At 37.9% G+C, this 24,168-nt stretch overlaps 1 protein-coding gene across 2 annotated transcripts in view; it reads left to right on the top strand.

Moving 5' to 3' along the window:
• naaladl2 (N-acetylated alpha-linked acidic dipeptidase like 2) overlaps positions 1-24,168 on the top strand; it is a 416,483-nt gene that overhangs the window by 336,539 nt on the left and 55,776 nt on the right. For both annotated transcript variants that reach the window (XM_017304561.2, XM_008407820.3), the window contains one exon: positions 10,367-10,456. In XM_017304561.2, coding sequence (XP_017160050.1) covers positions 10,367-10,456 — 90 coding nt within the window. The remainder of the gene's footprint in view (positions 1-10,366; positions 10,457-24,168) is intronic.

The raw sequence follows: 24,168 nt of genomic DNA, 5'->3' as shown, positions 1-24,168 counted from the left end.
CCACCAGCTAGCAGACAGTGTAATTAAAGCATACATGACTGAGTGTATGCAAAACGTCTGAGTGCCAGCGCAGTCTGTGTGTGCTGGCTTGTCATGCAGCCCTAACACATCCTGACAGGCCAACATGCATCTAATTCGATACGCTGGTGGATCCTGTAAGGGCTGAGACTCATTTAAAAGGAATGTACAGAGACATGTATACTCATATACCCACACTTACACATTCAGCTGCAACCAACATACCAGGATGGAAAATATACAGATATAAATGTGTGCCGAAGGAAAGATAAATAGATTTGAAGGTGTGTTCTCTGATATGTGCTTGTGGTTTATCCTGATGTCATTTCTGTTCCACTTCAGTCCAAAAGGCTTTTGTCTAAGGAGATCTTTTTCCTTCTTGTTGGAACGCTAAACCAAAGAATTTTTGATAAAAGTGTGGAAGAAAAGTAATGAGGTCTTGAGGTCCTCTTCAGGGAAACATGCATTTTAGAAATGTTGTAAAAGATAAACAGGAGTTAAAAAAATTGCTCTAGTCTACATATCATTGTATCACTTTATACCCAATGATTTAATGCTGAACTAACTGTTAAATGAACAGCATTATGGCTCTGTTACATTGGCCACAGTGCTGGAAAGGAACTCGAGTCAATCTAATGGTGATCCATTCCATCAGAGTATTATATAAATGTTGTCTTGTGCATCTTTATAAATGTCATTCTTGAGCATTTAGGACCATGTGGTAATGATGGTGAATGGACTTTATGTGAATATTGCATGAGCTTGTGGATGTCCTGTAGTGAATATTAGAGTGGAGCTCATAGAGTGGTACATAATGACCAACGATGAGGTCCAAATACTCTGGCTCAGTAATGACACCACTTTCACTTGTACAATGGCCTTAATTAAAGTGGTAATGGGACCCGGCTCTGATTTCTCCCAGCTTGCTTTGGCCACTGGGATTCTGTAACAGCAGAACAAACTGCTTCAGTTTGTCACTGAGGACCACCCAGATGTAAACATTTGAAACCGGAGAAAGACAGAATGAGAAAATAAAATGTGTATTAAAGAAACCAAGACTGGGAGATGAGAGGAAGGAAACAAAATGTTTTGAACCCAAACCCTATTGATCCATGCAATGTTACTGTCGTTCTTTATCTGAGCGTTCCCAACTCTTCGTCTCCTCTTTCTCCATCATTTTACCCCCACTGTCAAATTCTAATTCAACTTTTTTTTTATACTCTCTCTGTTTCTCTCTCTTACTTTTTTGTGCCCCAAGGTATAATCAAATAACTGCCAGAAAGATTAAGTGTGCCAGGAACAGGATTGCAGTGCAGAGGATAGAAGCATTCTCTTATGTTTCATAGATACTCAGTGATTAATAACAACAACCTGACAGACTTAGCTGCAGGGGTTTAGCTAAATAAAGTTGGCAGTGTATTGCTTGAGGAATCGATTGGGTCGTCTTGTACATGACAATGACAACAGTATGACAGGATGTAAAATTATAGGAGTTTACCTGTATATATTAAATCCATTTTTTTGTCCCTCTCTCCTTACATTTGTCCACCTGTTTACAACTGAATTCAGATGAGCAGAAGTAGAGTTAACAGGACCTGGGAGGAAACCCAGATATTTTCTCCCCACTGACTCTCTTCAACTTCATGTAGTTTAAGATGCCAAGTGTGGCATCCCCTTAAATGGTGAGCGTTATTCAATATCTACATTATCTTAGTACCTGTTAGTGATTTATTTAGTGAGTAACTAATGGTAGAAACTGAATAATAGGATATTTTATTAAAAGTTGCTGTTTGTGTGAGGAACCAGGCAACCAATTCTAATGCCACCCTGGGAAACTACCTTCTTGCCCATGTTAAAAACCATCACTGTGTCTGAGAAGACGAACATGTCTGCGTTGTTTATGTAAATTCATAGACAAGGCTATTCAGCAAAATGTGCTTTATGTCTTCCGTTTGACATATTTTGGGCATGATCCCTTAGTAACAGCAAACTGAAAGGCTAAAACAAACCCACCACAAAGTGCGGTGAGCTCCTCCTCCTGGTGGCAGCAGACTCTGTTCTAATCTAAATATGTCCACTGATAAATTAGGCTGTCTTCCCTCATAAATGCCTCATTTTCCTACTTTTGATTCATCACAGTTTCTTCCATATCAGCTGAATGGACCCATACAGACCTTTCCAGAGACGCAGCTCATCACCCGGAATTTGAAGCCTTCCTCAACTGTTGCTAATGCAGCATTAAATGTCAATGTCAGCCAATCAAGAATGTGCAAGTACCCATTGAGAACGACTAATTGTAATGTTCGCAGTATTTTTAAACTTTACCTTGCAATCACCGTAATGATGGATACAGTGATTGCCTCTGTGATTACTGTAAAGCTCCATTCTAAGCTATTATCACCCTGTCATTTGAAGAGAGCCTTGATAATGCAAAACCTCAGATTGCACTGAGTGTTGGTCTTAATTTCCACAATATCTATGAGAGACAGGCACTGAATGGTAAAGGTCACGGGAAGAGTTGTGTTACACAAGCATAGATGGTTTGATGCATTGGTATTGATTTAGTCAGTAATGTTACTTCAACCATGTTTTAACACTGAGGTTGGATATGGAAGTAACTTCCCAATTTGTTCACTCATTCATTAAAAACATGTCAGTGGAGGTTGATGTTTGCAGTTGAAATGCTAATAATTTCCCCATGTTTCTAATGAGGTAGCACATGACTATATATTTCAAAATATCAGACCGCAGGGCCCAGAAATATCCTCCAGTAAAGTTTGTGTTTTGCCTCTCAGGAGATTTAGTACAGAGCTGTGTTTTATTGTCTCACTACTGAAATGTCTAACCTCACACAGGTTGTTACATTTTGATAGTTTTCAGTCGGATTGATTCTTGTGCGGCTGAAAATGTTCAAATCCCTGCAGCTGAGTTACTCTTGTGTCCAGAAGTTTACATACGCTCAATAAAAAGTCATACACCTTTTTCTCTCACCGAGTACGGTTAAATCAGACCCTTCCCTTGTTTCAAGTCAGTTAGAATGATCAAAATGATTTCTATTTGCTACAATAATGAAAGAATATGTCAGAGATTTATTTATTTGTGGTGTCTTTTAAAGGCAGTTGATTATTTGGGGATATCCGATCAAAAGGGCTGACACTTTTCAGATGTTAATTGGTAAAAACAAAATGGAAACCATGTATAATTTCTTTTCACTTCATAGTCAAAAATTGTTTAACTAATTTGAATAAAAAGCTGAGCTTGACTGCATTGATAGATTACTAATTGGAATTTATATATGACTGGATTGAATTAACTTTTAATGGTAAAGTCCCTTAAGATGACGTGTTGTGCCTTGGCGCTGTGTTTATAAACTGAATGTGTAGTTGCCATAAGAGCTCCCAGCAAAGATTTGATCTGAAAACAGATCACACACACACACCAGAATTCCAACAAATACAGTTGAAATTCTGTGAGTGACAGAACTGGAAAATTAATCCAGAGAATGATTTTGTATATTTCATTTGAAACAGCTTATTTTCTACCAACAAAGAATGCACCTTAACTGTACTCTGTATTGAGCTCCATTTCCTGTTTACTATTGCCATTTTTAGCATCAATTTTTGATTAAATTAAACTGCATAGCCTGGTTGGAGAAGGAAAATTAGCTAATTTGCATTTTCTTTTTTTACATTTTAATGTTACTTAAAATCCACATAATTGAGTAGAAATGTAGCTGGTGTCTTTGATGTTCTCAAAAGGCTTTTTGACCCAAATCTGCGGTGGCCCTGAGGTGCAAACCACTTCAACAAATTCAAAAACATAACATTAAGAAAGCGCAATTGCAAATTACAAAAACACAACATTGATAAAGCACAATTATAACTTACAAAAACGCTACAACATTAACAAAATGGAAAGGGTATGTGGCAGTTGGAGACCTGTCCTGAAGCATAAAACTCAAGAAGCAGACGCTGCAGTGGGTGAAGATGAGCAAGATGGTGGACAACTTCTCAGATGTGTTTTTAAAAGTTAAAATCATTTTCTAGCCTGTTACTTACCAAGTAATTCTTATTATTTTGTGATAAGTGAAAACCTTGGTTTTGTGGAAGGGAGGTGCAATCAGATTTTTACCTCAGACTCCTGGTTTTCCCTGGTCCAACCTTGGTAATGTCCTGAAGCATAAAACTCAAGAAGCAGACGCTGCAGTGGGTGAAGGTGAACAAGAGAGAACTTCTCAAATATTTGAAAAGCCAGGGCACGATATTGTCTCAGCACACGTCTTCAGTCAGATCATTTTTAATTTGCCGGAGGACATTTAATAGAATGAAAAGAACCACAAAGTTTTTATTATAACTCGTTTAGTTTAATGCTTTCTACTAGCAAATTTACACACATTTCTCCTCCTCTTAATAAAGTATAATGGTACATGAGCACACCCCATTAATATTTATGAACTTACCAAATGCTTAAGAGGGCAGTGTGGTAATGGAGCCCCTCCAACGGGAAAGCTTTGGAACTTTTAGTGGTTCTGTTGGTGTCGGGGCAGGGATGGCGTTGAGCTGGTGGTTAAAGCAAATCAAGGCCTAGAAATGTTGAACAACATTAAACACAAACTATTAATGAGAAGGACTGAACACTTTTAGGGGGTTTGGACTACAGCTGACATCCTCTGGCGTAACCTAAGAGACATTTTTTAAAAGTTAGCTACACAGCGACAATATTTTTTCACATTTTGTCACATGACAGAGACTTCAGTTTATAACATTTTAGATCATCCTTTTCTTCCATGATCTATGTGTCATCTTCATGCCTCACAGTCAATGGGATGGCCCCCATTAAAGTTAAGTCACTTCACCAATATTATGTTCCTGATTTACCTCACCAACTTTTAGCAATTATGAACCATAAGGGACAATAAGAGATTGCAGAATTAGTGTGATATAACACAGAGTGAGGACAGCTTCAGGGGTCCACAGGCATAGAAGGGCTGGTTAGAGTTGACAGGAAGAAAGATGCAGCAACATACTGAACAAATCTGGATTTTAAAAAACTGTTTAAACTACAAAAGACTTAAGTTTCCATGTCCTAGAAGGGCCTAACCAAAGTAAAGACATAAATCCAACTGAGAATTTGAGCACAATGGGTCTTCATCCAGTCTGATTCAATTGTACCCATTTAAAAGGAAAAAAAAAGTGTAATTTTGTCACATATATCATGAAGTGCACCTGTCTTGTCATGTTGTGAGTGGTGTTGATTTAGAACCCAAATGCAGAAAGGCAGAGGCATTGAGTACATGAATAAAGCCATGACATCATTATCTGGAATTTTCAATGTTACTTAGAAGCACAGTGATGGTACGGTATGTTGAAGCTTCTGACTGAAGAAAGTAATTTAAAATGGCGTCTTTGTGTGATATTTAGAGAAAGGAATAACTGTGGTGATTCTAATTGACCTAAAACAGTAAAGCATTCACATTAATGTCAGACAGTGAGAAACTGAAGGTTTACAGTGTATGTAAGGTCATACACTGTAATGTACGTTTTCAAGATAAAATGCCAACAAAATGACTTCAAACAATGTAAAATGTTGAGCTTCAATAATATTTATTGACTGTGAACAGCTTGACTTTTCACTTTGGCAGCTTTAATATTTTTTCTGTTTAGTTACTTAGCATTCACAAACACAGATATCTTTAAAAAATGATCGTCCAAAACGGATATCTATGTTTAGACTCCGAATTGTTTACAATTGGCAGGTGTTAGGGAAGTCGCTCTATCTGTTGTTTTCAGCTTAGCTTCCAAGCTTGACTGGCTGTCCAAGCTCCAGCTCCAGCAGAGTTTTAAACACACAGTTTTACAGTGAGAAAATCCAATTACATTCAGCACCTGGAAAGACAGGGAGAAGGGAGATGGACAGATGGGATCCTCACTAAGAAACGAGAGGCAGAGAAAAAAAATCAATGGCAACCCAGCTCAGGTGGAACTAAGCTCAGCGATGCAGCGCCTCTCCTCGCTCTGCACCCATTCTGTGATGAAAGTGGATGTTTGTCTGGGTGTTCATTTTACAAGGATTCACTACATTAACCTCATGAACACTCAAAGATTTTTTAATCATCCCTTTTTTGTCTTTTACTCTTCCTTCCCTTTGTTCTTTCTAATGTTTTCTCTCTCCTTCGCTCAACTGCTTCTTTCCTGAGTATCAGCTGAACTGTCTGTTTTCCCCTGTTTTCCTCTGCCACATATGATTTTAAAGTATTTCTCCAATATATTAACTAAGCTCTTAGCTTATGTATTTCTGGACGCATGCAACCGTTTCCTTGTATGTTTTAACTGATGTGAATATCTGAGAATTTGTTAGGCCTCACAAGCAGTTAGTCAATAACAACGTTGTAGTTTTTATTCATTTTATTCTTTGTTTTATTTTTTAGAAATCGTAATATTGGATAAAGACAACCTTAGTCAAAACAAAGGTTGTCTTTCAAATTATGTAAAATTAAATAAAAAATAAAAAAAATAAAATGCTCACTTTAATTTCATAACTCAGCTTAATAAAGTCACCAAATAAACACGTCATGTGGGACAAAACCAGGTAGAACTAAAGCATCAATTTAGAGTCGTTGAAAGTTGCAAACTTTCTGCAAGGAAAAAGTGGAAATCCCTTTATTTTGAAAATAGATTATAAGTTCATTATTATCAATGCAGCATCTCCAAAACATTAGCAAAGCTTGGAATTAAAACTGACAGAGTAGATATGCATCCATTTAATGAAATTAGATTTAAAAAACAAAATCCTTTGAGCTCAAAAGATGAAACAGATTTTAGACGTTTTGGGTGAAACAAAAAAAATCCCCTTTTTCTGTGGGGAAAGGGAGATTTTCTGTTTTCACAAATGTCAAAATGTGTTTTAGAGAATCTCAGTCCTATTCCAGTTTGATAATTTTTTTATTTTAGATTTTAAACTAAACATGACAAAATGCCTAAGTTTAGCACCAATGGGAAGCTCTGCAACTCTTGGTCATCAGCTGAAGTTTCATGTTTACCACAGCTTGCAAGAAATTTGGCCATTGCATTTTAAAACATTGCTTAGCATTGTTTTAAAGAAAAAATGCTGCAGTTATTTTCATGCAACACATGCAGAACATTTTGATACAGTGAGAAAGTCAACAAGTTGCATGTGATCCTTTACATCATTTGAATGTTTACTTGTCAAAAATGTATAAAATCTAAGAAGAAAAGTTCTTTAATTCAAAAATCTAAACTGCTTCCTGTACTGGGAGGACAGTTTTTTCTCTAAATACATTTTGTTTCATTGGTCTGAAGGCAAAAAACGGCTCACAGAGTTGTAAAGACAACCGCCTATATTTAATTTTTCTACAGCTGTAGTCAAGCAGCTGTGTGTCTCGTCATTTTTCCAAATCTATTCAGCCTTCTGGGTCCAAGCAGCAATCTGTCCCAGCAGAAAGAAACTCCTGGAGATGAAGAAAGGGAACCAATTTCATGAGTTGCTGTCATTTTATAGTAACTGAAGGTAACCAATCACTGCTATACATCGGCATCAACAGTCATCACCAGCTCAGCCAGAGTACATGATCTGTTTGACTGCCGCCATGCAGATTGAAATCTGGAGTTACCTCAGTGAGCCCTGAGTCAGTTACCCAGCCAGTGACTCACATGGCTGCTGCTCCATTAGTGACTTCCATGGTCCTTATTACTGATTACTCTGCAAACAGTTGATACGACTGTTTGGTTAGCAGCTGAAAATTGTTGCATCCAATCGTGTTCAGACAGAAAGAAGTCTGTATGCGAGATGAAGCATCTTCAAAAAACCAGACAAGTCCAGCTGCCTTCTACTTTACACTTAGCATTGTGTAGTGGATGACTTACACTCCACGCCAGCGTGTTCCAGGCAGCTACATGTACTTTATACCTAAAAACCTAGAGTTCTCTACTGGAGATTCAAAAAAAGGAAAGCATCAACATATTTTCTAAAACCTTTATGTTGGCTCAATAGACAACTTCAGCCACTTGCTGATCATTTCCACTCAAGCAATCGTACAATTGAACATTTTTCTACAATTATTCACCTGTACAGAATAAGGCCTTTCTTTCTTTTCATGCAAATGCTGAAATATGTCCACAGAGCTGCTGGGTCACAAAGAGCCCTGAGTGGGGCTCAAACAAATAGACATCTGAAGATGTTTTTCCCTCAAGGACAGACGGTTTGATAGAGCTCAGTCCTGAGTGATGAGCAGGATACTTTCATTTGTTCAAACCTGTAATTACTGTCCTTCACTCATTTATTTTCTTCTTACAGAAATGCTAATACTGACATTTTGTATCGCTGTGTATGGTTTTTTTGATGTGATATCAGAGTACATGTCCTTTTGTGCATGCAGCTAATTGGACAAATTAGATTTTTTTTGCCTTGGCCAAGTAAATACGATGCCTATTAGGACTAATGATTATTTTAATCATCAATTATTCTGAGTGTTAATTGGATAAAAAAAATGTCACATTCTGCAGATTTTTATGTAACCACTGTGTTAACATACAAAGAAGTTTTTTTTTCTCCTAAATGTAAAATGTGTATATTTTTTGTACAGTTTTTGCTTCATATGTTCTCTCAGTCTGCTGTTCTTTCAGCAAATTACCTAATTTTCAGTCTGTATTCTCCAGCTAATGATTCATTGATTACTAAATTTGTTTTTCAATAATCGATTCGTCACAATTAATTCAAATAATTGTTTCAGCCCAAATGCTTATTAAGCATAACCAGCTCAGTACTCTTGTTGTATTGTGTTCTCCACACAGCGCTGTCACGCTGCCATAGAGCACCAAGTGGCTGTGGTGGCATAACAAAAAAAAAACAAAACAAGCGGTTAACAGTCATTATAATTAATCAGAATAATTAGTAATGAATCCCTCGAGGACCGTCTTTGGGCTCTCCTGTGTTAAACTATAAGTCATGTTTGATATATTTAGTTTTTTTTATTACAACTAAAAATAACATAGTGACTTGATTGTGCTAAAGAAAATACAACATGCCTGGAAATACATAATACTTCCCGTTTAAATAAAAATGTGTGAAGCATGTTAGTAGATAAAAGCAATACAAAGGTGACAGAAAAAGATGAACTTCCTCCTGCCTTCCTATTTTTAGATACCATCAACATTGTATTGCAGTCCTGCTGGTCCTATTGAAAGAGGAAAGTTGATGACCATTGTAGTGATTTTAATATTTACCTTCTTTAAATAAAACATTTGCTTCAGGTAATTAGCTAATCAACCTCAGTAAGTAGAATAGGTTCTGCTTTTATTCAAATTCAACTAAAACTGAAATAGACGTCATGCACAGAGATCATGATGTGATCTCTTCATTTTTCCAGACCTCAGTAGATCAGTAAGAAACATCAGCAGGGCTGATAGGTGAGTTTTATTTAAGGTATGCAGCTCTCACAATGAGCTAACATTTTCCATGCTTTGATAGCCCGTTTATAACCCAATAGTGATATAACCCAATCTGCTAACTGATTTAGTAGCTTGCTCATATGAACCTCTAATGATATTTGTCTTTGCAATTGTAATTTAAATTCTTACCAGAAAAAAAACTGAAAGGAAAAAAGTAGGCATGAGAGCTGAGATGAAGGCATGGCGTGCTCCTGTTGTGTGAAAGATGAAGTGAGGTGTAGATTAGCAACACAAAGGCCTCTAATGGGAATGAAACTCTGGTGTCTTTGATCTTGGCTAAAGCTCTTTTGTTTAAAACCTTCAGTTCTCCCTGGCCATTCATGGCCCTGTGAAGTATAGAACAGAGTGCTTGATTTGGCCTGCTCTTTAGCACTGCGTGTCTAAGGCTAATGGCTCTGAGCTAGCTGGGAGGGGTGAGCGGGGGTGCTAATCCACAGGTGTGTGCTCAGAGTGAGGCCCTGCAAGTCTGAATACAGCCAAGATGTTCTGACTCGTTTTGGCTTCCTTTCAACACACCAAAGCAGTGTTTGATTGGGATAAGGCTCCGTTACCATAGTAACAACAAAGAATTCAGCCCCCAGTTTGGTTTAATTGTGTTTGCTTATGTATTTTCCATCAGGATCTTTGGTTCATATTCTGTCAATTACTCACACAGCAACACCAAACACACACAAAAAAACGGAACCTCCCCCCCCAATAAAGTAAATAAATAATTTCACAGTCAAGTATGATTATTTATGTTTAAAGATTAAGGTTTTTATTGAAGAGTTTTGTTGATGAGGTCAAATTACCTCTAAAGTGACTGAGATTAGTTTAGACTAATTGACAAAATGCAAAAGCTTTATTTGTATCATGTCTAATGATTCCATTTTGCTCTTCAGACCACCAGTTTCCTGTCAGAGGCCCAATTCTCTGCAAAGTCGCCAGAAACACTCGACCCATTGTTCAAGTTCCACGAAACCATTGCAAAGGTAGGGCTGCTGAGTCTGTCTAATCACTCAAACATCTTTAATTGAATATCTGGTAATTGTAATACTCAGGTGGAGTAAAAGTGTCTTTCTTGGTCATGCAACTGGGAGAAACAAATGCAATAATGTGACTTCATTGTAAAGGAATCCTTAAAATGTGAATTTTACACCCTTTTTCCCAAACACACGCACTGTACCACAGTATCCCACATGACACACACGTTCACACATATACATTGTGAAATAAGAAACAGTTTGACTTCAACATTAAGAACACATTACTATGAGTTGCACTTTTAAACCCCAGCATGGACTGTAGAAGAGCTGGCCCTTTAAATGAGTGTTTTTCAAAGTGGGGGCTGCCAGAGTCACAGTGAGGACCTCAGAAAAATGGAGGGTAGATGATGAATCTTAACCGTTTTATAAAAATGTGTGTCTTCTGTTATTGAATAATTTTTACAAAATAAAAACTAAGTTAAAATAATCAAATGAAATGTTAATTTCTGATTGGCTGCCAGTCATATTCATCAAGCTGTTTTGCTTGCAAAGCAAAAAATGGAAAAGTTTCTGAGGAGAAAAAGATCAAAGGAACCGTCCAGACTTACAAGCTTCCCTCAGAAATCGCTTTCAAAAATCATCCATAGATAATTCACTTTAATTACAGGGTTTTGATTTGTAACAAGTTTCGAAAATAAAACAATTAACTTGTTGGAAGTTAATTCCAGCGACTGGAATCCAGAATTAGCTATAAATGTGACGTCTTAATTCGCCAAACGTTTGGTTTTGTCTAAAGAAGCAAATGTTTGCTGCCAAAACAGCAAACAAGTTAACATGTCAGCTTTTGTAAGGTGCACAGCAAATTCTGAGGGAGTGTTGATGTATTCATTAACAGCTGCTCATTATGCACATCCTTATAAATTAGATGCTTGAGAACATCTTTTATTTACAGTCAGCCTCAAAGCCAGCTTCAGTCAGTCACTTAGTGGAAACAGCAGGGTTATTAGCTAAGTACAGCATAAAACATCCATTTTTATCTCTGTCAGTCAAACCATGTCCTATTTAACAATATAAACTAGAGCTAATATAGGCATTGCAGCAGTTTACTTTTCTCTCCTGTTCAGCAGAGTGGCGGATCTAATTAAAAAAGCTGCAACAACTTTGCTGCAATTCAAAAAGCAGTTCATCCGCCCAAAATGTTTTTGTCTGCAAAATCTAGAAAGATATCACCCGATGGTCAGAATATGATGTGGTTAAAATCTTCTTGTTATTTTCATTGCATGAATAAATTCTCATTTGTCCCGCTTTGACATCTTTATAAAAGTCCAATAAAACACACAGAGCTTACGTAAGCTGTTGTCAAATGAAAATTTCTATCTCATGTAACTGGGCCTTTTTAACATAGCCCTGCCTGTTAAAGAGAACACTCTCATTGCTTATAAATGTCACCAGTTAACAATAGTTATCACCTCTGTGGGAAAGCTGTCAGCGCTTACAAATTACATAAGGCTCTGTGACATTTTCATTATCTTTTATGGAGCCTGGCTCTAAATGAAGACTCTTCAAATTGGTGTCTCTGCCTGGGCAGCGCAAACGTTTAAAATCACTCTTCATTCCACAGGATTTTTTTAAACATGTCATGCCTTCAATAAATTCATAGGTACATAGATTTTAAGAAGAAGCTGATTTATAAAAATAAAGGATTAATTGTCATTTATTTTTGCTACCCAGACAGCCTGCTGAAAATTAAAAAAAAATCTCTAGAACAAATACTGCTTCAAGGAGACTCTCTTTTCTACACTTATAGTCAACAAGGAACAGCAATAATCTGGGTTATTTAACCTGTCTTAAATAAACAAAAAAGGGGGTTTATTTTTCAAAGTCATATTTTCACCATATTTAGCTCTAATCTAAATGGAGCTTAATGGGATAAGCTAAATGTTTAGCTCCAAACTAAATATGTGATAACTAAATATTTAGTTACTAAGCTAAATATTTAGTTTACAAACTAAGTTATTTAGCCTCTATTTAGCTAACATGCAAATTCCTTTGCAAATAACCAGACGTTTGCTACCAAAATAAAATCTGAGTTTTGCTAATGAAATATTTAATTTAAAACTGTAATACTTTTGTGAATACTATGGTGAAAATATGACCTTGAAAAGTAAAGACACATTGATGGACTAAATAACCCAAATTATTGCTGTTTATTTCTGACTGTGTATGGCATCACATATCAAAACCCCTAAAATCCAGCGTTAAATCAAAAGTTCCAATCAGTCAACAACATAAAAAATCGTTGACGATCGAGTATTGATATAAACAGGTTTTACAATTCTTAAAACTTCATTCTATTTAATCATTTTAAAACCACAAACAAACCTTTGTGGGTTTTATTGTGATTTTGTGTGACAGACCTAAATGAAGTAGTTCACAATTTTGAGACATAAAGAAAATAATGCCTCAAATACAACCTTTCAAATCTTTAAAATTGGTTCAGTCCACAAATCTGGCCTGTCTGGAAACTGTTGGAAGAAAGACTTAAAGATTCAATGTAAAAGTTTCCCTGCAAGCCTTGCAGAGGACGCTTCAAAGATATGGAAGAAGGTCTGTGTGCCTGGTGTAATACATGGTGGTGGCAGCGTCATGCTTTTTGATGGGAAGATAGATGGAACTAAATAGATGTAAACACTAATATCTTTTTCCTGAACATTCCTAAGGATTTATTTTCATCAGAACTGTTCATTATCATTCCTTTGTAACCTCAAACATGGCTGTAGTTAAAGTCAGTTATACTGCAGGTGAAAAATAATAAACAGTTTTGACTGCCGTGTGTGTGCGTGTGCATGTGTGTGTCAGCAGAGTACAGTGCTGGCGTTCTGTGTTCTGGCGCCCTTCACATGCAGTCCATCCCTGCTGGATGGTGATTGCTCTTTTAAAAGGCGCCTGGTTGGCAGCTCATTTTTCTCTCCTGATTTGATTCAAACACCCATTTCCTTCATCTGCACAGACAGGTGCAGAAATTCACTGACCTCGAAACAAATATGAAAACTAAGGACGGCTTGTTCTAACTCAACGTGCGCATGCATCACATCTCGGCATGATGCCTCATTTTTCCTCTGTCCTTCTCTGTATTTGTGGGTTGAACGAGTTTGAGTATCAGTGCCACTAAATCAGTGTTCCTCAACCTTTTTGGGCCAGCGCCCCCCTAGCCTTAATCCAGTTCCCTCACCGCCCCCCACCAAGGAATTTGTAGGCGACTTTGCACTGACAAAACATCTACTATCACTATTGTAGATGTTTTGATTTTTATGCTTGTTTCTGTTTTTATCAATAAAAATAATTTCTTAGTTTATTCTTGCATTTTGTTCTTCATTCATTTCCATTTAGTTTCATTTGATTAGTATTATCCTCTCTTGGTTGATTAATGTCCACTTTAGTTTCTTTCCTGTTGCTACATTTATTTTATTATTTATTGACCACCAGTAATCTTCACTCATCACCTGCTGCGCCGCCTAATCGTCATGTGTTTCACATCATGTGTTGATTTTTCACTGTTCAGCGTCGGATTCTCTGTTTTTATGCCATAATTCACATCTAGTTCGTCGCTCCATTTTAAGTCCCACTGTTCCTGTTTCAGATTTTTGCGCACTGTGCGCGTCATTCTTTTTTTTTAAGCCATAAGGTGCAGGGCGGTCAGGAAGAGTATCGATGGGGAAAAGGCAGACTGACATAAACCTTTTAAAACAATGGAAACAATTTCTGCATTCTGATTATTGAAGTTTAAAAATGCTGTGTTGTTCTATCACCCCCATTTCATACCGGACCACTTACAGCACCGGTGTTAACGCTATAAAATAAACGCTCTCTATCGTGGTATCACCCATGGAGGGATTTCTTTATTTAAATGGGTTCGTTTTTCAGAGGGATACACAGTGATGGTATCATGATTTTAGCTACCAGTAGCAGGAGAATGGAGCTGCGCCAAGAAGCTAACAGAAGCTAACAAACACTGAATAGAAGAAGAAGAAGAGCTGCCATCGATACAGTTGCAGCCAAGCATGATTTAATGTTACACAATACAGTTTTACCAAGTTGCTCAAAGTCTAAACTGGCATTGTTGTGCATTTAAGGTGTAAAGTTTACCTCCGGTGGACGGTGACGTGTGTACTGGGAACCTGTCCAGGCTGTACGCCGTCTCTCACATTAAATGTTTGAACTTGTAAAGAAAAATCCAGACCAAATCTGAACAATTCAAGTTTCCATTTGAAATAAGTGAAAAATGTTCCCAATGCATTTGTGTGTACTGAATTAAAAGCTAGTAAGAATCTAACATTAGACGTTTTCATTGTATCAAAACTGAACAAGTATGTTTTTTCAAACCCAAGTCTGTGACAATACAGAGTTCATTTTTACCATTTTGATGACAGTCACTGTGATCATAACTTCTGTGTTCTGTTCTCAGACGGTTTCATTGGTGGCACATTCATTCATTTCCCAAGTACATAATCATCAGCTGCTCTGTAAATAGCTACACACTCCAAACATGATGACCGATTAAAGGTTCATTACGTAGTGATAGCTGTGATGGTTTTTAAACAGGAGTTATTGATGGCAGAGATCCTGTCTGGACTTGACCCCTCTCAAGGTAGCATTTCACTTTAGCATCAGGATTCGGTAAATCTTGATTTATAGTTAATAAAAACACCAAGAGAAACCGCTAGTTAGACAATTGAACAGAAACCCTTCCTAAAAATCCTGAGCTATCCCTTTATGTACATTAATAAAATCCTTCACTGCACTGCTGCTCAGGACAAAGGATATTTCTATTTTGTCTTTTGTAAAAAGCAAGAAGGGAAGCCTCCTACTTTGCTAATAACACACTATAAAGCAGAATATAACTGAACTATAGAAAGAGTGGGTTTTTTTACAGCTACATGTGGCAGTTTGAAGTCAGAGGATAACTTTTTCTCCTCTTTGTATAAATGAGTGACACAGAGAGGACGTTTTGAATAAATGGTTTATGTGGCATTCACCTGTTTCTATGTGTGGGGTCTGTTACGGACTATACTCATGGGTGACTGTGTAAACCTTTTTCTCTGTAGTTCAGTTCTAAATAATAAAATAAATGCATGCAAACACAATTGTTGGATGGATGACCACGTTGCACCTACAGTTGGTGGAGCAGCATGGACAGTGATGTGTCTGCAGGAGGTTTGCAGTTGTTTTCAAGCGTCTTCGCCCACATGAAGCTTAGACAAGTGTAATGAGATCACCTGCTAGTGCTGTCAAACAAGCTGTACGCTGCTCTATTTAGCAGATGAGAGAATATCGTGGATGACAGTGACTGTGTTTATATTCTCAGGACAAGTGGCTTGGAAAAATAATAAGACAAGTATGTGCCACTGGGTTTAGGAGATGAATGGATTGCTGTTCTTTGGGTTGTTATGTGTTTTTCAGGTGTGTAAAGATAAAGATCTTTCTTTGTAGAAGTGCTGGCTGGACAGAACTACTTCATGTAGAGAGAAAAAAATAACAATTTCTCAATGAAAGTCTGATTTCTAATTATTTTTAACCCCCAAAACCAAGATAAAAAACATCCTAGGATACATTTCAGCTGCTATGCTTGTTTACCTCTAAGTTTGACCAAATCTTTGTGTCCTTTTTAAAAATAAAATGAAGGTTTCATGAATCTCAAACTGTATTTTAAAGAATCTCTATTTTTTTTTAAGTATTTGTCTCTCAGTATATTTTATATGTTGAACTAAAGAGAATTAATTGCAGTTCAGATTCATTAGACCTCTTTGAATTTGTTTTTTTAAATTTAGCACTGGTAGGAGCTACAAATTAGAGGCTAATGTTAGCATTATTAGCAGCTAACCATTAGCTAAATATGTGAGGTAAGGAAAGAAGATTATTCAGGCTGATCTTCCCTCTGTCCAGTACTTGTACAGGTGCAGACCCCACATGTCCTGGACACAAATTATTTAGACTTTTACCTTTGCACTGCAGAGTGCTACTTGTGAAAACCTTCTACTTCGCTGTCTCTCCTGTAAGTACAAACGCTGTGTATGCACATATTTATCTTTTATTTGCATCCCGCCTTTTCCAGTAAGCATAGATAGTGCTGATTCTGATTCGGTACTCACACATTTTCAGTATTTTTGACTGTTGCCGATTTTTTTCTTTTCCACTCCACACTCCTAAATTGTTCATATATTTCTAATGGAGCCGTTCACCATTTCATAAATTTCTAGTTTTGTGGCTGATTTTTTGTGGTTTATATTAGTACTGTCTTCCATCGCATGTTTCGTCACAGGCATGCTGCAGTTCCTGCCTCCCTAAGGCGTATGCCGCAACCTACTTTGATAACTCATTTTGTTTTATACGCTACTCATAATCTACTGCAGAAAAAAGTGGATATCTATTTTCAATCAATGCTATGTACTAAATGAAGTCAATAAGTTTATCAATATGTATTTGAGACACAAGCGAATATAAAAAGAATACATTCCAAGTCCTTCTCAAAAAATTAGCATATTGTGATAAAGTTCATTATTTTTCATAATGTAATGATAAAAACTAAACTGTCCTATATTTTAGATGCATTGCACACCAATTGAACTATTTCAGGTCTTTTATTGTTTTAATACTGATGATTTTGGCTACAGCTCATGAAAACCCAAAATTCCTGTCTCAAAAAATTAGCATATTTCATCCGACCAATAAAAGAAATGTGTTTTAATACCAAAAAAGTCAACCTTCAAATAATTATGTTCAGTTATGCACTCAATACTTGGTCAGGAATCCTTTTGCAGCCTTCAGTGGGTCGTGGCATGGAGGCAATCAGCCTGTGGCACTGCTGAGGTGTTATGGAGGCCCAGGATGCTTTGATAGCCTTTAAGCTCATCCAGAGTTTTGGGTCTTGCGTCTCTCAACGTTCTCTTCACAATATCCCACAGCTTCTCTATGGGGTTCAGGTCAGGAGAGTTGGCAGGCTAATTGAGCACAGTAACACCATGGTCAGTAATACCAGTGGTTTTGGCACTGTGAGCAGGTGCCAGGTTGTGCTGAAAAAGGAAATCTTCATCTCCATAAAGCTTTTCAGCAGATGGAGCATGAAGTGCTCCAAAACCTCCTGATAGCTGCTGCATTGACCCTGACCTTGATGAAACACAGTGGACCAACACCAGCAGCTGACATGGCTCCCCAGACCATCACTGACTGTGGGTACTTGACACTGGACTTCTGGCATTTTGGCATTTCCTTCTCCCCAGTCTTCCTCCAGACTCTGGCACCTTGATTTCCGAATGACATTTAAAATTTGCTTTCATCCGAAAAAAGTACGTTGGACCACTGAGCAACAGTCCAGTGCTGCTTCTCTGTAGCCCAGGTCAGGCGCTTCTGCCATTGTTTCTGGTTCAAAAGTGGCCTGACCTTTGACCTGGGGAATGCAGCACCTGTAGCCCCTTTCCTGCACACGCCTGTGCATGGTGGCTCTGGATGTTTCTACTCCAGACTCAGTCCACTGCTTCAACAGGTCCCCCAAGGTCTAGAATCGGTCCTTCTCCACCATCTTCCTCAGGGTCCGGTCACCTCTTCTCATTGTGCAGCGTTTTCTGACACACTTTTTCCTTCCCACTGAGGTGCCTTGATGCAGCACTCTGCAAACAGCCTATTCGTTCAGAAATGTCTTTCTGTGTCTTACCCTCTTGCTTGAGGGTGTCAATGATGGCCTTCTGGACAGCAGTCAGGTCAGCAGTCTGACCCATGATTGCGGTTTTGAGTAATGAACCAGGCTGGGAGTTTTTAAAATCCTCAGGAATCTTTTGCAGGTGTTTAGAGTTACTTTGTTGATTCAGATGATGAGGTTAACTGCTCGTTCAGAGAATCTTTTCATGATATGCTAATTTTTTGAGACGGGGATTTTGGGTTTTCATGAGCTGCATGCCAAAATCATCAGTATTAAAACAATAAAAGACCTGAAATATTTCAGTTGGTGTGCAATGAATCTAAAATGTGTGACAGTTTAATTTTTATCATTACATTATGGAAAATAATGAACTTTATTACAATATGCTAATCATTTGAGAAGGACCTGTATATATACAGCACATTTACTGCATTTCGCATATTTTGCCTTTTTAGCATACTAATTATTTGTTTGTTTTGATTGTGTTAATAAAAGCAGGTGAAATATTTTTAGAGCTCCAAGCATAACCGTCCTCTTACCGTTATCTTCAGGCACCAAGATTCCCTCTCTGGTTCTTTCAGTTTTTTCTACAATAATCTGTCACAGCTGCAGTCATGTTGATTCTCCCACTGCTTTGTTTATCTTCTGTCAAAGAACAGCAGAAACATATTGCTGGTGTGAATGTGGTTTTATGTTGGTGAGTGCAGGTGCAAGATAGTGATCACTGGCACACCTGCCAGCGTGAGGAGAATTTACACCTGATTGATGACATTTCCAAACATAATGAGCCAAGATGGAGCTGCCTTAATGCAAGGGGAATTACTTATCTTTCTCTCCCATCCAGCCACATTCATACCCAATGGAAGAATAATTTGGTTATCATTATTCAACTAGAGGTTGTGGAGTGGAATTTATGCTTTCACTGTTGCATGAAATGGAGAGCCATCTTACAGCTCTGGTAAAGATGTGGGTGAAACCTTAAAATAAATTCATCTTTATTATTCAAACTTTTATTTAGAGTCCATTGCAAAAGGTGTTGAAAAAGTGAATTTGTAAAGGAAAGTAGCTCCAGAATTTTTGAACCACAGAAGGAAAGGCTGCATCTCTTTTAGTTTGATATGAGGGACAGTGAGAGGGTCTAGATCACAGGATCTCAAGGCCCCAGTGTGGGATGTACAAGTTCTGAGATGTAGACTAGTGTCTGTCCATGCAGAGCTCACTATTTCTAAACCAATATCCTGAATAATGAGCTGAGAGCCAATGAAGTTGCATCAGAAGTGGAGACGCATGGAGAGATCTGACTGCCCTGCAAATGGTCTAGAGAGGTTTTTGTTAGACATGTTTACAGTGGGGCTGCACAGTGGTGCAGTTGGTAGAGCTGTTACCTTGCAGCAAGAAGGTTCTGGGTTCGATTCCCGGTCCTGGTCTTGTTTGAATGTTCTCCCTGTGCATGCGTGGGTTTTCTCCAGGTACTCCAGTTTCTTCCCACAGTCCAAAAACATGACTGTTAAGTTAATTGGTCTGTCTAAATTGTCCCTAGGTGTGAGTGTGTGTGTGCATGGTTGTTTGTCCTGTGTGTCTCTGTGTTGCCCTGCGACAGACTGGCGACCTGCCCAGGGTGACCCTGCCTCTCACCCGGAATGTTAGCTGGAGATAGGCACCAGCAACCCTCCCGACCCCACTGAGGGTGTAAAGAAAATGGATGGATGGATGTTTACAGTGCAATGCAATCATTGAGAGACGACAAAACAAATGCATGAAGTAAGATTTTTGATTCTGGACATGAAACAATAGGGCTGAGTGAGGCAATATTTGTAGATGGCAGAAACAGAAAAAAAACACAGAAATTTTCCAGTCTAAAACCAGAGTAGAATGTTATGTCAATGTTTCTAACCAAATATATATCCAAATAACCAACAGGCCCAAGGACCTGCTGTCTTTACAGTTATGTTTTTCTGGTGCAAAGATGGTTACTTCATTTTTTTTCTTCCTTCAGCAGAAGAAAAAGTCAGTCATCCAGCTTTTAATTCAATCCAGAGAATTTAATAAAATGTACAATTTAGAATTTAATTTGAAAAAAAAAGAAATAAATATACAATTGGATATCATTATCATAACAACAATAGTGAATATCCTTAAAAATGATAGAAGTAATCCTAGAGGGTAGGATAAACAACAATGGCACAAAATCGGAGCCCAATGAACAGAACAGAAATGGGATCTGTATGTAGATGAAGCTATAAAGTGTATCAGACAACCTGATATACCAGCCCAATTCCTCAGTCTATGCAGCTGGGCTGAATGGTGCTAAACCCCATTTAGGAGTTTTGTCACCGATTATGAAGGGCTGAAAATGTATCAACATTGTCACAAGTATAACCAAATAATCAGGAAATAAACTGTTCTGAGGTCTGATTATGCAGCGGCGATGCCATCAGGTCAAGCACCAATACCACTGACCCTCTGTAAATGAGGCACTGATTAAACATCCCAACTACAAACCTGTTTGTGACTTCAGACCTGCAGGCATACGTCTACAAGATTAATCAGACAGACGGTAGAGAGTGGAGCTGCAGAGTGAATTACTTGAAGTCTTTTTCCAGGAAGTCAAATTTGAAGTTGCGACTTCTGTCAGCAGACGTTGGTTCATTTTAAGTCCTCTACCAGTTCTGCCAGTTGAGTCATTTTTACTTTTCATCCACAATTGTGTTAATAGTAAAGGCTAAAGGTAGAAAATACAATCAGTATTTTGCCAGTTAGATTCCCGGTCCACCCGCCTCTGTGACTGTGTGCCTGTCTTGCCTGCTGGTGGCTCAAAGTATCAGCCTCACTTCTGTCAGACTACCTGAGGGCTGCTGTGGCAGTTTACAGTCCACACCAGCTTCTTCACATATTTTACCAAGTATTACTCAAATATCAATGTATATATTTAATTTATATTTCCACATATGCAAAATATACTCTACCATATTTCAGACAGACATGTAACACTATATCTTTACATATATTACCAAAACATTTTCCCATAGAAATTGTAATACATGAGGTTATATATTTATAAATATAAAATGACATATATTTTGGGATATAAACACATGCAGTATATATTCATGTTCATATTAGGTTTGTAAAATAGATCCAGATAGTTATTTGTTGTAATTAAGTAAAGTTTTCATCACTTATGAATGAGCTCTCACTTCCAAAATTGTGAATTATTCCTTTAAGTCCCGAGCAGCTGTGTTTTTAGCAATATTTTTTCACCTTTCTTTTTTACTAAGTTTTTGCAAAACTTTACACTTCAGGTTATTTTTTTTAAAACCTCTTGTTAATGGAACTGAAGAATAGTGACACAACTTATTTCACCAGATCTCAGTTCTTTCTCCAGTTAACGTCTAGCTCCTGTTCTCACCCTTCGGCAGCACATTTTCTCTCTCTCAGTCAACTCATCCTGACAGCGAACTTTTCCTGTCTGTGAAATGAGTACTTGACAAGTGATAACATCTGAAGTGGTTGGTGTGTTGCATAAACATCGTAATTAAAACTCTTCTCCGTTTCTAATTAAATGTTGGGCTTGCTATCACACTTAAAAGAATCTTCACACAGGTGTTTGCAGTCGCTTTGACTGACACGTCTAACAACCATCCACGCCCACACCCACAAATTACAGCCAATTTAAAACCTCTTCTTAATGGAACTGCAGTTGGACTGTGCAAGTAAACTGAAGCACCTGGAGGAAACCCACACAGGGCCAACATGCAAACAAAAAGGTCCTGGAGGGCCTTGAGCTGCATAGCACCAGCGTTTTGGGACAATGTGCTGAAGGAATGAATAAACAAAGCATAATCTATCTTCTTCCTACTGAATAAGATTGATATAACTGTGTCATACTATGTCTTTTGTTTGTTTTTTGCATAGAATTGGTGCATTTGTTCTTTTGAAATATCTATTTATGAAGAAATTCGCTGCCATAGTGACAAAGCCTAAGGGAACTAAGTAGTTGTTTGGCCTCAACCCCAATATCTTTGCAGGTCAGACAAAGGAACACATGTTGTTTGTACAGGTTGTAGAGATGGTTGATAAGGGACAGATACAGACAGACACAGATTAATAATAAAGCACAAGGCCAGGAGTACACAGATACTCAATAGATGTCAAGATGAAGGGCAAATTGGAAGTAGCAGAGATTCCCCATGTTGAATATTCAGATCGGAACGGCAACACAGGAAGGGTTTAAGACACTTTGACCTCTTTTCTAACATGTGTGTACATCTGCTTGTACTACTAATTATCTGGGACATAAATCCCTCCACAAAGACACACAGCGGAGGAAACTTCCACTTGTTTACGGGGCAGAAGATCTCGAGGGTGTAAAGTGGCATGCTTTATTTCGTTGTCAGGCAAACGGTGAGGTAAAGACACATTAATAAAAGCTGTGTCACCAGTCTTGTTTTTGTAAAGCAGGGGTGCTCAAACTCTTAGAAAACTGTGATCCTGCAACTTCTGGATGCAAACTTAAGACTCCCACATACTCAGACGTCCACCTTGAACCTGCGCTGAGAAATAAATCTGACTCTGGGTAAGGATGAGGCACTATTGGAAATTTCCATCGGAAATCGGTACGCTTGACTAGGAAAGTCAACTGCCCACAGAGTGTGTGTGTGGAGTCTGCAGCTAACAAAGTACACACAATATATTTGAGTCTGTGGAAGCCTCTACTCAGATACATCTATAAAACACATCAAATGGCTGATTGATAAAAAATTGTTAAATTCTGGTCACAAAACTGATTTCTCAGTGTACTCAACCAAGGTCCAGTCCTAACATTTGAACCTGCTGTTTCAAAAAAGTCTGGAAAACGTGGCGGTACATTGGTGTAAACAATTTTGTAACAACAGAATGTATGCCAACACAATTTTAACGTAGCAAGGTTGTATCATTGATTTGTCAAGCTCTACTTTGGAAGCACAGCACTGGTTAAATTACCTGCATGACTCAGAAAAGTGTTCCTCATTCTCCATTCTGTTGAAAGTTCTTGGATACAAAGAAGAAAATGTAAGTGGGTACAAAGAATCTCATCTCTGATTAAAATGTTTCTTCAGTAAACCTGGAGAACTATTGCTGAAGAAAACTTACAAAAAATAATGAAATAAAATGGAAAAGTTGAAAAGTGTTTTTACAAACATGAGGATAGGCTATCTCCTTCTTTTTCTGGTGACTTTTCAATCTCACCCATTACCGTGTTTGCTTTATGTGCCTGTTCTTGTCCATTGTTTTGCTTGCAAAACAAGAGAAGGTGGATTCAGGATGTGCTTGTGGTGTCAGATGATTGGTCTGCTGTCAGTATAGAAGGAAACCCGTGGGCAGCAGTCGATGCGAGACTAGTCCGCTCCCAAAGTGTGTTTTTTCAGGGGGACAAGTAGAAAACTAACAACGGAGCAGAATAAACTATAGTCATTGACCTGTTTTTGGGCCAATGTTGCATAGTAAAAAAATGAACCCACTCATCCAAAAAGAACCATGTTCTATATTAAGTTCCCTGAGTCATATGCATTCATTTTAGAGAAGAGAATGAACTGACATTGAAAAGATGAAGATGGCAAAACAAGACAAACTGTGGAACAAAATGATAACTTAATGATATTACTTTCAAAATTCACTTTAGAAAATTGAGGGACAGTAAAAAGTAAATATAACTCAGTTGAATAGTACAGCATATGCAACAATGTCAAGTGCTTCCTGAAATCCACTTTGTGTCAACAAGTCATTCCAATAGTCAGAAGTTTATTTTAACTGCTTTTGAAAAGATACAACTTTGTGAAGTGCAAATGGTATGCAGATGTCCACTGTAGACCTCTTGCATTAACATATAATTACAAAATGACTCATGTATAACAGGATCATTAATATTAGCTCTACACCAGCTCTTTATTCCCCATTTGCTGGCTTAGTGTTGGACCCTTTTTTCTGTCTGCCTCCCTCTCGCTCACACATGCGCCAAAACCCGCCCTCTCGTTTATTCTCTGTG

Source organism: Poecilia reticulata, chromosome 4 (assembly GCF_904066995.2).
Source record: "Poecilia reticulata chromosome 4, P_reticulata-male-v2, whole genome shotgun sequence".
NCBI classification, from domain to species: domain Eukaryota; kingdom Metazoa; phylum Chordata; class Actinopteri; order Cyprinodontiformes; family Poeciliidae; genus Poecilia; species Poecilia reticulata.
This window is presented reverse-complemented; position numbering and strand designations above follow the sequence as displayed.